Here is a 13,318-nt window from a genome sequence, read left to right on the forward strand (position 1 = left end):
CAATACTGAAGAGGCCACACCAGTGGCACCAGATGCAGTAAATTACATCAACAGATTCGCAGATTAAATGTTCCCACTCTTGGAAGAGATGTTTGAGTCCTTGACTGGTGGTGAGGGAGGTGGTGCAGGTGCAGAACTTGGTGAGGTCATTGGGATGTGTAGGTGTTGGGCGGGGGGGAGAGGTGTTTACTGGGAAGAGAAGAGTGGACAAGGGTGTCTCCAAGGGAGCTGAAGCATAGAGGGGAAGACATATTTGGTCATGGGATCCTGTTGGATGTGGCAGAAATTGTAGAGAATAATATTTTGGATGTGGAGGTTAGTGGGGTGTTAATAAAGGACAAGGGGGACCCTATCCCTGTTGTGTCGGGGTGGTATGGGGCGAAAAGATATGGGTGGAGCTGTATTGATAACAATTGGGGGGGGGGGGGAGGGTTTGGGGAAGGAAGACATCTCAGATGTCCTGAATTGGAAAACCTTGGCATGAGATATGGTGGAGACAGTGGAAATAGAGAAAAGAATGCCATCCTTACAAAGATGGTAAGAGGTGTAGTCCAGGTAACTGTGGGAGTCAGCAGGTTTTTAAAAGATGTCTCTTGGGAGAGATACTGGAAGTTGGTGGTGAAGTTGACAAGCTCATCGTGGGTGCAGGACGCAGCACTAATGTAGTTAGGGAAAGAGTTGGGGAACTACGAGCTAACTCTACAGATGAATGGCCTACAGCAGAACTGGCACGTTCTGATACAACAGAGGAAACAAGTTATCTGAAATTGTCAGTTTTATTATTAGTTCCTGAAGGCTGCATCGTGTCTAAATAGAAAATGAGGTGCTGCTCCTCAACCTTATGTTGGGCCTTGTTTTTATAGTGCAGAAGGCAGATGGATCTGGGTGGAGTGAGAAGCTCAGGGACTCTTTCGCAGACTGAATGAACATAAAGCAATCTACCTTTAGTTTCTCCAATGCAGAAGGAACATCATGAGCACTGAATTTGAAGAAACTGTTTTTTAACCTGAAACGAGCACTTGGAAGAATGAGGGGAAACTTCATGGAAGCATTTTGAATGTTGAAAAGTCTGGACAGAGTAGATGTGGCAAAGTTGTTTACCGTGGTAGAGGAGTCGAAGACAAGAGGACACAACTTCAGGATTGAAGGGCGCCCATTTAAAAGAGAGACCTGGAGGAATTGCTTTAGACAGAGTGGTTGATCTTTGGAATTTGCTACTATGGGCAGCTGTGGAGGGTAAGTTGTCGAGAGTATTTAAGGCAGAGATTGGTAAGTATCTGAATAGTCAGAATATCAAAGGTTATGGGAGTGGGGCTAAGTGGGAGAATGGATCAGCTCATGGCAGAGTGAACTTGATGGGCTGAACAGCCTAATTTAAAAAAAAAATTTAGACAGGTAATTTTGGCCCATGAGTCTGTGCCACCCAATTGACCTAGACCCCTGGTATGTCTCAAACGGTGGGAGGTGGGAGTCCCCATGAAAAACCCATGCAGACACGGGGAGAACGTACAAACTCCTTACAGTCAGCACGGGATTTGAACCCTGGTCAGTGCAACCAACTGTGCCGCCTACTTCTGCTCCTTTCTCTTATGGTCTTGGGTTCCTGGATGGTGGGAAGGAAAGAGGTGAAAGGATAAGTGCTGCACATCCTGTAGCTGCATAGGAGGTCTTTATAAGGATATGCAGATGGTTTGAAGAGATGGAAGAGCAAACCAGGGAGTTGTAGAGGTAACAGTCCCTTTGGAAAGCTAAAAGGGGAGGGTGAAAGATGGGTTTGATCATGAAATAATGCTGAAGGTGGCAGAGATTACCAGGGATGATTTGTTGGTTGGGGAGGTGAGGAGGACCAGGCAAAATCCTTTCATCATAACATTTTGCTGAAAGGTTATGGCATTGTTGGCACAAAGCTAATACAGCACCAGGGATCAGGACCGGGATTAGAATCCCATGCTGTCTGCACGGAGTTTGTACGTTCTCCCTGTGTCTGCATGGGTTTTCCTCAGGACCTCCGGTTTCCTCCCACCCTTCAAAAATGTTGTAAGTCAATTGGGTGTAATTGGGCAGCACGGGTTTGTGGGCTGAAAGGCCCTGTTACCATGCTGTATGTCTAAATTAAATTAAAAATAAAACACCAACTTTCTTTGTCTCCCTCTGATGTTGCTCAACCCACTGAGTTCCTCCAGCAAATTGTGTTTACTATGGGTTGAGTGTGGAAATGCGGGAAACAGATGAGGCGCATCAATGACAGAATCAGAAGGGAAGCTACAGTAAAGGGAGAAGGAAAATCTCATAATTGGAGCAAATATCTGTGCAACAAAGATGTAGGAACTGGAGAAAGGGACATAACAGAAAAAGAGTTGAAGGCTGGACTGGGGTTGGACTGGCAGTTCCCCATTTCCCACAAAAAAACAGATGGATTTGGGCCCAGACAAGTTTCCATCATTGTTCTTTTAATTTGAAGATATGCTCTTACAGAGTTCAATACTTGATATCTATTTCAACAACTCCAGGTAACGTTTTCACTCTGTTATGTCAGAACTGCTGTAATATTTTATAATATTTGCTCAGTTTTGTTTCCCAGGTTGGATAAGTGTGAGGTGATGCATTTTGGAAGGACAAACAAGAAGGCTGAGTATAGGGTTAATAGTTGTAAAAACACAAAATGCTGGAGAAGTTCAGCAGGTCAGTGTCCTTTATGTAGCAAAGGCAAAGATACAGAACCGATGTTTTGGGCTTGAGCCTTTATCAAAGTAGTTTCATCATACTTTGATGAAGAGCTCGAACAAAACGTCAGTTCTGTATCTTTGCCTTTGCTACATGAAGGACACTGACCTGCTGAACTTATCCAGCATTTTGTGTTTTTGCTTCAACCACGGTGTCCACAAAATTTTATGATTCACTGCAGAGTGAATGATCAGTTACTTAAGAGTGTGGATGAACAGAGGGACCTTGGGGTGCAAATCCATACATCCCTCAAGGTCGCTGTACAGGTTGAAAGGATAATTAAGAGAGCCTATGGGATGCTGGGATTCTTTAACAGGGGGACTGAATTCAGGAGTAGAAAGGTCTTGTTACAACTCTACAAATCTTTGGTAAGACCCCAAGTATTGTATTCAGTTCTGGTCATCTCATTATAAGAAGGATGTGGAAACTATGGAGAGGGTGCAGAGGAGATTTACCAGGATGTTGCCTGAATTGGAGAACAAGTCTTATGAGGCAAGGTTAGCAGAGCTGGGACTTCTCTCTTATGAGTGTAGAAGGATGAAAGAAGACTTAATAGAGGTGTACAAGATTATGATAGGACAGCCAGCACCTGTTTCCTAGGGCAGGATCAGCAAACACCAAAGGACATGTGTACAAAATTAAGGGAGGGAAGTTTAGAGTTACAGAGAATTGTGGGTGCCTGGAATGCCTTGCTGGGAGATGGTGGTGGAGGGTGTAACATTGGGGGCATTTAAGAGACTTTTAGATAGACATATGGATGAAAGAAAAATAGAGGGTTACAGGGTAAAGAGGGTTTAATAATTTTTTAAGGAAGGAATATATAGGTCGGCACAACATTGAGGGCTGAAGGGGCTGTACTGTGCTATAATATTCTATGGTCTATGCTTTCCTGGTGGGAGTGTCTTGGACAAGAGGATACAACTTCATGATTGAAGGGCGTCCACTCAGAACAGTGATGTGTAGGAATTTCTTCAGTCAGAGGGTGGTTAATCTGTGGAATTTGTTGCCACAGGTGTATGTAGAGGTCAAGTCATTGAATGTGTTTAAGGCAGAGATTGATAGGTTCTTGATTAGCCAGGACAACAAAGGTTATGAGGCGAATGCCGTAAAGTAGGGCTGAGTGGAAAAATGGGATTAGCTCATGTTTAAATGGTGGGCAGACTCGATGGGCTGCATAAACTATTTCTGCTCCTATTCATAGTCTCATGGCTTTTTCTCACCGTTACTGCCTTTGTGCTGGGCATTTCCTCCCACTCCAACCTGCATAACACAGCTTTTACATGTTCCTCTGTTTGTTTTCTCTCCAACTTTCCTCAACCAGGTAGATTGATCACCATCTTATCCCCATGGCATCCTTATCCTCACTCTGACAGCAATATTCCCATTGTTAAATCAATTCTTCTCCTGCCTTCGAAAACTGATCTGTTTTCTCTGCCTCAGTAACTCCACCTGAAACATTCACCGTCTCTCTCTTTTCACGCATACTGTCTGAGCCACAAAGTGTTTCCAAAAGTTTTTTGTTTCCTTTCAGAATAATTACCTTGAAGACAAGATTATCAATATGAAGCTCTTTCTCTGATTTCATAATCTGAATAATTATGCAATGGATAACGTTCCTCTTGCGTTCCAATATACTGGCTACATCCTCATCCACATTTAAATAGATCTGCTTTGGCAGCAGTGAGCAGTACTCTTTATTTGCAGATCCTCTGGCTAACACCTTATCATTTAACCTGAAGATCCCTGAAGAGAAAAGAGTTTGAATATTAATTGCACAACCAGCAACATTCCCTTTTGCTACAACGCCACACAATCTAAGCATTTCAGGTTTTCATTAGACGTGCATATTTATTTCAGAACAGGAAGCCATTTGACTCATCAGATCCACGTCCATTCCCAGGTGAGCAACCTCTCCTCTTCGTGATCACCTTTTACTCTGCATCTCGTTGGAAATCCACGACTATCATCCTCAGCAACCTTGTTATATGAAAAAATGAAAAAGGATTTCTCTCACACAAACGTAACAAAGAATTTTAGAGGACCCTTTCCATCCAGCGCATGGTATCTGTAACCAAATTTTATATATTTAAAAGATATGTAAGCTCTAATGATGTGCGGATTCCTATGTATTGTTACAGAGTTCTGTGTGGTGTATTGACCTATGTGTTGTGTGGTTTTATGTTAAAAAGTGACAGTTTGCCTTAAGAGAGCCAAGATGAAGGTGGACTGCTGAGAGAGTGGGAGACGGACTGAGCATGTGCAGAAAATGAAAAAAAATTCTGGACTTGGATGATAAACCACCACTGGGTGGTGCTGTGGAGTGGAAGGAGGCCCAGAGCATGAGTCATGGTCTGGAAGACAGTTTAGAATGTTGGGATTTCAAAAAGGATGAACATTCTGAAGGTAGCCAGAAGGATCCGAACCAAGCCAGTGGTTCCTCTCTCTACAAGCAACACAAGACAACTTTGAATTTTGTGCTCTCTCTCTCTCAACGATCTTTTGGCTTCAGTTTACCAAACAAACTGAATTTTGTTTATGATCTTTGCTTCGGTTGAGATCGAAGTTTTGTGAGTCTTGTGTGTTTTGTTTGTTTTGTGCCTAAGTTTTTTCTGTGTGCTGGATGGAAGTGTAGCTTAGACTTTGATTACATTTGTTATATTTAGGCTGGGGAATTTATTAGTTTTACACTGTTAGAGTTTTGCATAGTAACCAGTGGGCATTGTTATAAAAGGGGGGATTTTGAATTAAAGTTTGAAGATGAATTTTTTGTTAATAAAGTCATCTTTACTCCTGTGTGATATGCCTTCTTTGTGGTTGCTGGTTTGATCTTGTAACAGTATGGAAGGGGGGAGGGAGGGAAGGACTGTTTTGTTTTTGTTTGTTATTGTTTGTAAGAAAAACTTTAAATACTTGTGATATTGAAAATTTTATTATGGCTGTGAAATTGATGAACAGCATCCTATAGCCTAGTAAATCATCCCAAAATATTTATTTATATTTACTTTAAATTATATCTTTACATATGTGGGTGATTATTTTGTGCTCTGTGTGTGTGTGTGTGTGTGTGCGCGCACGCCGCACGGAGAAACGCTGTTTTGCCTGGTTGTACCTGCCACATTGACCACCACCAGTGGGCTGATATCGCCTCAAACCGTGCATCTTGGCGCCTCACAGTTTGGCGGGCAGCAACCTCCTTTGAAGAAGACCGCAGAGCCCACCTCACTGACAAAAGGCAAAGGAGGAAAAACCCAACACCCAACCCCAACCAACCAATTTTCCCCTGCAGCCGCTGCAACCGTGTCTGCCTGTCCCGCATCGGACTTGTCAGCCACAAACGAGCCTGCAGCTGACGTGGACTTTTACCCCCTCCATAAATCTTCGTCCGCGAAGCCAAGCCAAAGACATGTATAGTTAGACAATAATACACCTGTACTTGATCTTTTGCAATGGTCTGGACCATTGCTATGGTCCTATGGTGGACTAATTCCTAATAAATTGAGCAGAAATCAGAGATACAGAAGGCTCATACCTTTGAGTTTATCTTGGTTCGCGACCGGTTGTAGGAGGATTCGATTGTCTCCAATCAGAGGTTCCAATGCATGACTGATCAGAAATGGGGACAAGCCAGTTGATTTTATAATGGTTTCCATCGAAACTTCCTTGCAGATGAAAATCAAAATTTGATGTAAAACATTTTAATCCGTGTTATTTTAAAATCAGTTATTTACCCCATCACATCCCAACCACATTTTACAAGTGCCAAGTTGTTTACACCAACACCCTATTCTTTTCCCATAACTTGAAATGTATCCTTTCCATGATTTATCCAATTCCCTCAAGGTTGCTAAATTCACAGCATGACCACATGATCTAGTCTGGGTCAAACTACTACTCTGCCTCGTCCCAATGACTTATCCCTCCATACTACTCCGATCCATGTATATAACACCACTTCTTTTTTCCAAATACAAGCCTGTTCAGCTTTCTAGGATAATCTAAGAAATGTCTGCATTCCCCACTGCTTAGTTCTTTTACCAACTGGTCTCCTTCTCCAGTCATCAGAAATGGCTAAATAACTATGGTTAGGTTTTTGATTTAAAACTATATTTGACTTCTATTATATATATATATACATATATGTCCTGTTGTTTATTCCATTAGATGACTTTGTATGTTAGATTTGTAATGGAATATTTATTTGGGAGATAATTGGTAAAATTAGAGTAGATTACATACACATATTTTAAAACAGATCTTAATTTGAAATACTGAAGAATTTACAGAAACTATGGAGAATGCTATGCACATTCCACAAGTAGGTGCTAATTGAAATGATGTCATCAAATGAATCGACTGGAGAAAGGTCATCTGTGTTGAACATTTTTACAAGGCTTCTGACCTTTCTGCGAAGTGCTCATTCAAAGGTAAATGAGAAGTTTAGTTTACCTCAGACAACAGATGGGAGCAAAAGACTAACTCCTATTATTTGCTGGAGAAGGTGGGGGGTGGGTCGGGGGTTTGCAACTGAGAGAATCACATGGGCTTTCTAGCAGTTGGAAGATGAAGAGAGAGAGAGAGAGACTGAACAGTCACATCTGAAGCAAGACATTGAGGTGACTATAATGGTGGTACCTCAGTTGTGGAAATCTTGGAATAACAACTCTCTATCTGCAAACCTCCAAAGAACTTTCCTGAGTGGTAAACATTTATCTTTCGAGCACCAAAGCCTGGTAAACTTTATGCATGTTAAATTCTGTGGACAGTATAAGAATTGCCTGCAACCAGTGAATTTGGAAGAATGAGAAGTGAGATTGAACTGTGAACCAAAGAATTTTTCTTAAATTTACATATACATCATATACGTGCTCTTAGAATTAAAAGGGGGTTAATTGGGTTAGTTGAGTTAAAGTTTGATTCTGTTTTCATGTTTAAAGATAATTAAAAGCAACTTTTGTTTAAGTAACCATTTGTCGTGGTGAATATCTATTGCTGCTGGGTTTTGGGGTCCTTTGGGCTCGTAACAGATTGAAAAAACACACAAATGCTGGAGAAACTCATCAGGTCAAACAGTGCCTCTATGTAGCAAAGGTAAAGATACATCACCAATGTTTTGGGCTTGAGCCCTTCATCAACCACGATGTCAGTATCTTTACCTTTGCTACATAAAGGCACTGTTTGACCTGCTGAGTTTCTCCAGCATTTGTGTGTTTTTTTCACTTAACTACAGTGTCACCAGAATCCCGTGTTTTACCCTTGTATATTAGATTTGAATGTTAAACTCAATAAAATTATTTTAAAAAGAAAGAAATGGCTATGCCTCACTTACCCATTTACCACAGAAAAACCATAAAAATCTCAACTCAAGCAGTGCATGAGGCCATGGACAGACATGTCAGTGTGGGAGTGGCTAACAATTGAAATGGTTAGCCTACCTTATCTATTCATAAGTAGTTTCTCACCTGCCATCACCATCATACATCTTTCTAAACAGTTGTGTCCAAGATAAACTAAGGATTTATGAATCTCTTGAACTCCTTTATTATATATACACTTTATAAATAATGTGTCTATTTAAAATGCTTGCTAAATAATGACTTTCCACCATCTACTAGGCACCAGTCGGGAGTGCGATGAAATTCTTCACCTGGATGACTGCAACACTAACAACTCCCAGAAAACTGGACACATTGACGTCAAAGCAGTATCTTGACGAACACCTCATTCACCAACTTAAAGATGTCCACGTTCTCCCAATATTGCCCTCCAGTTGCAGCATGCACATTCCAAAGGAGCCACTTAATGAAAGCTTCTTCACAACACCTCCCGAAGCCCTGATCTGTGCCATCCAGAGACAAAGAGATCATGAGGACACCATCACCAGTAAATACCTGGCAGGTCATACACCATCCTAATTTGAAAATCACTTGGCAACACTTAATATCCCAGCACTGCTATGGGAGCAACTTTTCTGCTGCAGTCAAGGCAGCAAATTCACCATCACCTTCTCAAGGGGATTTAAACATAGACTTACTGATGATGCCCCTATTCTGCAAACCCTCCCGCTGTTTTATTCCAGACAGCCACATCAATTTGTCCCCACATGTTTAATCAGCAGGCATTCCTGCACCTTAAGTAAGACAATATCATTTGATGTGCATAACCAACTTAGTCAGCATCATTAAAACTGAACTTTACGAGACAAAGGACAACCATATCTTTACAACATTACTTAGGGTTTTTATGTACATTGTATCACAAGTGCAATTTTAAATCAACATTACAGAAATAGCGTCTCAACACTGCAAATCTAATTAGACACTGAGATCAGTTACTGACAGAAATTTTTACAAACATTAAATACAATAAAATAGATTTTAAAATGTCTATCATATGCATTAAAGCCTGTGGGAATTATGCAAAAGATAGACTGCAATCAACAAAGAGAAATAATCAGTTTAAAGCAGGGCTTCACGATCCTTCTGTGCTTCTGGGTTTTAAGCAGGTGTCAGAAAAGTTACCACAGGGATAAGTGACTTGTGACAATTTTTTAAATTAAGGAGGTCATGGCCCGGTTCGAATCCAGCGCTGTCTGTAAGGTGCTTGTACATTCTCCCTGTGTTTGTGTGGATTTACTCTGTCTGCTCCAGTTTCCTCCCACTGTTCAAAAATGTTTGAGGGTTGTAGATTAATAGGTGTATTTTGGAAGGGACAGACCTCTGGGCTGGAAGGGTCTGTTACCGTGTGGTACATCTGAATTAAATTAAAGTTTAAGTTCCAAGTTTGCACCAACGTCACACCCAATAGAGAGATGGAATGGGGACTTCCAAAGCGACTCCTCTGGATGGACTTCCCTGGCTTACCTCTTGTTCATTAAACTGCAGTAGGATGTACATTTGCAGAGTGGACACATGCAAGGTCAGAGATCCGTAGGAGATGACTGCATGTCCCAGCCACGTCCACTGTAACCGGCGAGGCTTTGTGCTACTAAACCCATGTAAATTCTGACCTATCAGCAGAAGGACAGAAATCAGTTAACCACCTTGTCAAGAAACAAACAGTAGGAGGCCATGGAACTCTCATTCAATATGATCATGGTTGATTTCCTGCTTGTCATTTTCCAATCTGATCCCCATGTCCTCACTATATCTATAGTCTTAGGCTTTTTCTTTCCTTATTGGGGTCATATAACGTATACTATTGTGGTTGGTGCCTCTTCCATACCGGTTTATCTGAAACAAGTAAGCATACATTATACTTGTGTTCGACATTAAACTCATCATCATTAATATACCCATCGATTGATATTCTTTCTCTAGAAAACTGCTCAAAATGAAGGAATTTTTCCCCTTAAATTAAACAAGTTAATCCTGAGACTATGCTCCATAGTTCTGGACTCTACAATAATTTTCATGTTTCTGTGGCCCAGCAAGTCAACAAGAATTAGCAAAGCTGCAAGGACAGAATAATGCAACCGTATGTAGGTGAGGAACGTACGTCCTACACAAGGTTAGTGTAGTGGTTGGTGATCACACCACCAATGTCCCAGCCCTCTATCAAGTCTCCTCTCATCCATCTACACTCCAAAGAGAAAAGTCCCAGCTCTGCTAACCTTGCCTCATTAGACTTGTTCTCCAATCCAGGCATCATCCTGGTAAATCTCTTCTGCACCCTCTCAATAGCTTCCACATCCTTCCTATAATGAGGTGACCAGAACAGAACACAATACTCTAAGTGTGGTCTTATCAGAGATTTGTAGAATTGCAAGATGACCTCTCCGGAATTCAATCCCCCTATTAATGAACCCAGCATCCCATAGACCTTCTTAACTATCCTATCAACCTGTGCGGTGACCTTGAGGGATGTATGGATTTGGACCCCAAGGTCCCTCTGTTCATCCACACTCTAAAGTAACCGACTATTAACCCTGTACTCAGCCTTCTGGTTGATCCTTCAAAAATGCATCACCTCAAACATAACCCGATTGAAATCCATCTGCCACTTTTTCGCCCAACTCTGCATCCTGTTTATATCCTCTTGTAATCTTCGACAACCTTCAGCTCCGTCCACAACGCCTCCAACCTTCATGTCATCTGCAAACTTACTGACCCATCCTTCCACCTCTTCATCCAGGTCATTTATAAAAATCACAAAGAGCAGGGGTCCCAGAACAGATCCCTGCAGCACTCCACTAGTCACTGACCTCCAGGCAGAATACTATCCTTCCATTTCTACTCTCTGCTTTCTTCCTACAAGCCAATTTTTTATCCCCACAGCCAAGGTTCCACTGATCCTGTGGTTCATGACTTTCTGGATGAGTTTCTTATGGGCGACGTTGTCAAATGCTTTGCTAAAATCCATGTAGACCACATCCACCTCTCTACCCTCATCAATTTATTGTTTTCTCCTCAAAAAAACTCAATTAGACTCATGAAGCATGACCTTCCCTTCACAAAGCCATGCTGACTGTCCTTGAGTAGAATGTACTTCTCCAAATGCTCATAGATCCTAACCTTAAGAATCCTCTCCAATAAATTACACACCATTGACGTAAGACTCACTGGTCTATAATCCCCAAGATTCTCCCTATTACGTTTTTTAAACAAAGGGACTACATTTGCCATTCTCCAATTCTCTGGCACCTCCCATGTAGCCAAAGAGGATTCAAGGATCATAGCTACTGCCCCAGCTATCTCTTCTCTCACTTCCCACAGCTGCCTGGGGTATATCGCATTCAGCCCCGGGGACTTATCAATCTTGATGTTTTTAAGAAGATCCAACACTTCCTCTTCCTTAATCTCCACATTGTCCAGCACTCAGGCCTGATCTATTTCGAGGTCCTTTTCCTTTGTGGATACTGACACAAAGTATTCATTTAGGACCTCCCCAACCTCTTCCATCTCTCCAGACACATGCCTCCTTTATGAGCCCCACCTTCATTCTCATCATCCTTCTCTTCTTCACATATGTATAGAACACCTTGGGGTTCTCCTTAATCTTACATGCTAAGCCCTTCTCATGCCCCCTTCGAATTTACCCAAGTCTATTCTTAAGTTCTTTCCTGGCCACTATATACTTCTTATGAGCCCTTCCTGTTTCCTGCTTCCTATATCTAATGTATGCTTCTTTCTTCCTCTTGTTCCCTTTTCCTACCAACTTTTCTTTGAGAGGGACCACTGGACCCAGACAGGCCTGTCATCTCTTTGGAAATGATTCCAAATAATCATATGTGCTCTCCTTCTCCAGAGGTTTTATTTTTCCAGAATTTCCATGTCTTGTATCAGAAACTAATATGCAACATGGTTCTGGGCAGGAGGCTTCAATTAATTTTGACAGATGCCCAAACTGAGGCTTTTTCTTTTAAAAAAAATACATCACAACATATACTAACTATGAGTACAGAAGTCTGCAAATTCCTCGAGGAAATTGCTGAGTGCCGGTGGAAAGAATAGCTTGGGATAATCTTGATTGCACAGGGGAGATATGGTCCAACAACGTGGAGAAAGCACCAGAACTTTCAGATCCGTTTCTTTTTCTACTATGAATGGCTGGTCTTCCATCATCTGCAACACAAAAGATTGACTGTAAAATGTAAAGGTCAGAAATTTTAGCACAATGGAATGTTCAAAACAACATACCTTCCAAAGAAGATTTGACTCACAACAGTCTGTAGACACAATTTTCCTTTTTATTCATCTAGGCATGATTCATTTTCTAGAATAGATTTGTTTTTGATATCAGCACATCTTCAAACTTGAATTGTTCAGGCTGAATATAAGAGTAAGATTGTGTCTGATATTGTGTATGTTGTTTATATCTGTGTTGGTTCTGAGGTTATGTAATCAACTTATCGGTGGAGATTTAATGTAATATTATTGAAAAAATCTGAGTTTATTATTTTTGTTAAGGAACAATGCTTCTTTTTTGAGTATAAATACGAATTCAGTATGTAGTAATTTTATTTTATGGGATGCTTTGAAAGCCTATTTACGGGGTCAGATTATTATTTATTCAGCAAAAGTGAAAAAAAAACAGCATTTGGCAGAAAGTCTGACTTTGGAGAAACAGATAGCTGAATTGGAAAAAGAATTTCTGAAGAAGGTTACAGAGGATAGAAAACCAGCCTTAACTAAGTTGAAATTACATTATAATACTTTGAAAACATATTAGTATAAGTGATTAATTCAAAAATCTAAGTAGCGTTATTATGAATTGGGTAATAGGGCTCATAAGGTATTAGCTTGGCAATTAAAAACAGAACAGGCGCTGAGAACTATTAATGCAGTTAAAAAGAATTCAATATTATAAACCTCAGGAAATTAATGACCAATTTTATTTATTTTATCAGAAATTACATACTTTTGAGGGAATTCAGGATGATGGTTCTATTGAATCTTTTTTATCTGATTTACACTTGCCAGTTTGAGGAGAGGAGGAAGTGAAAGAATTGGAATCTCCAATTACAGATTTTGAGATTAAGGAAGCTATACAGGAGATGCCAAATGGACGATGGATTTACAGTAGAGTTCTATAAGATGTTTTATGAAGACTTGTCTCTTATATTTATAGAGGTGCTTCAGCAAATAACAGATGAGCA

At 40.8% G+C, this 13,318-nt stretch overlaps 1 protein-coding gene and 1 long non-coding RNA gene across 7 annotated transcripts in view; one reads left to right on the forward strand and one right to left on the reverse strand.

Annotated features, from left to right (window-relative positions):
* The window catches only part of LOC138737226 (cullin-9-like), a 316,560-nt gene that overhangs the window by 93,334 nt on the left and 209,908 nt on the right, over nucleotides 1-13,318 (reverse strand). For all 6 annotated transcript variants that reach the window (XM_069887919.1, XM_069887917.1, XM_069887915.1 and 3 more), the window contains 4 exons: nucleotides 12,113-12,284; nucleotides 9,585-9,730; nucleotides 6,254-6,383; nucleotides 4,265-4,467 (listed from right to left, as the gene is read on the reverse strand). In XM_069887919.1, the coding sequence (XP_069744020.1) occupies nucleotides 4,265-4,467; nucleotides 6,254-6,383; nucleotides 9,585-9,730; nucleotides 12,113-12,284 (651 nt within the window). The remainder of the gene's footprint in view (nucleotides 1-4,264; nucleotides 4,468-6,253; nucleotides 6,384-9,584; nucleotides 9,731-12,112; nucleotides 12,285-13,318) is intronic.
* LOC138737229 (uncharacterized) lies at nucleotides 2,918-5,519 on the forward strand. Its single transcript, XR_011340845.1, has 2 exons — nucleotides 2,918-3,092; nucleotides 4,256-5,519. It is a non-coding gene; the product is annotated as an uncharacterized lncRNA (long non-coding RNA).

This window comes from Narcine bancroftii, chromosome 6 (genome assembly GCF_036971445.1).
Source record: "Narcine bancroftii isolate sNarBan1 chromosome 6, sNarBan1.hap1, whole genome shotgun sequence".
In the NCBI taxonomy this organism is placed as follows: Eukaryota; Metazoa; Chordata; class Chondrichthyes; order Torpediniformes; family Narcinidae; genus Narcine; species Narcine bancroftii.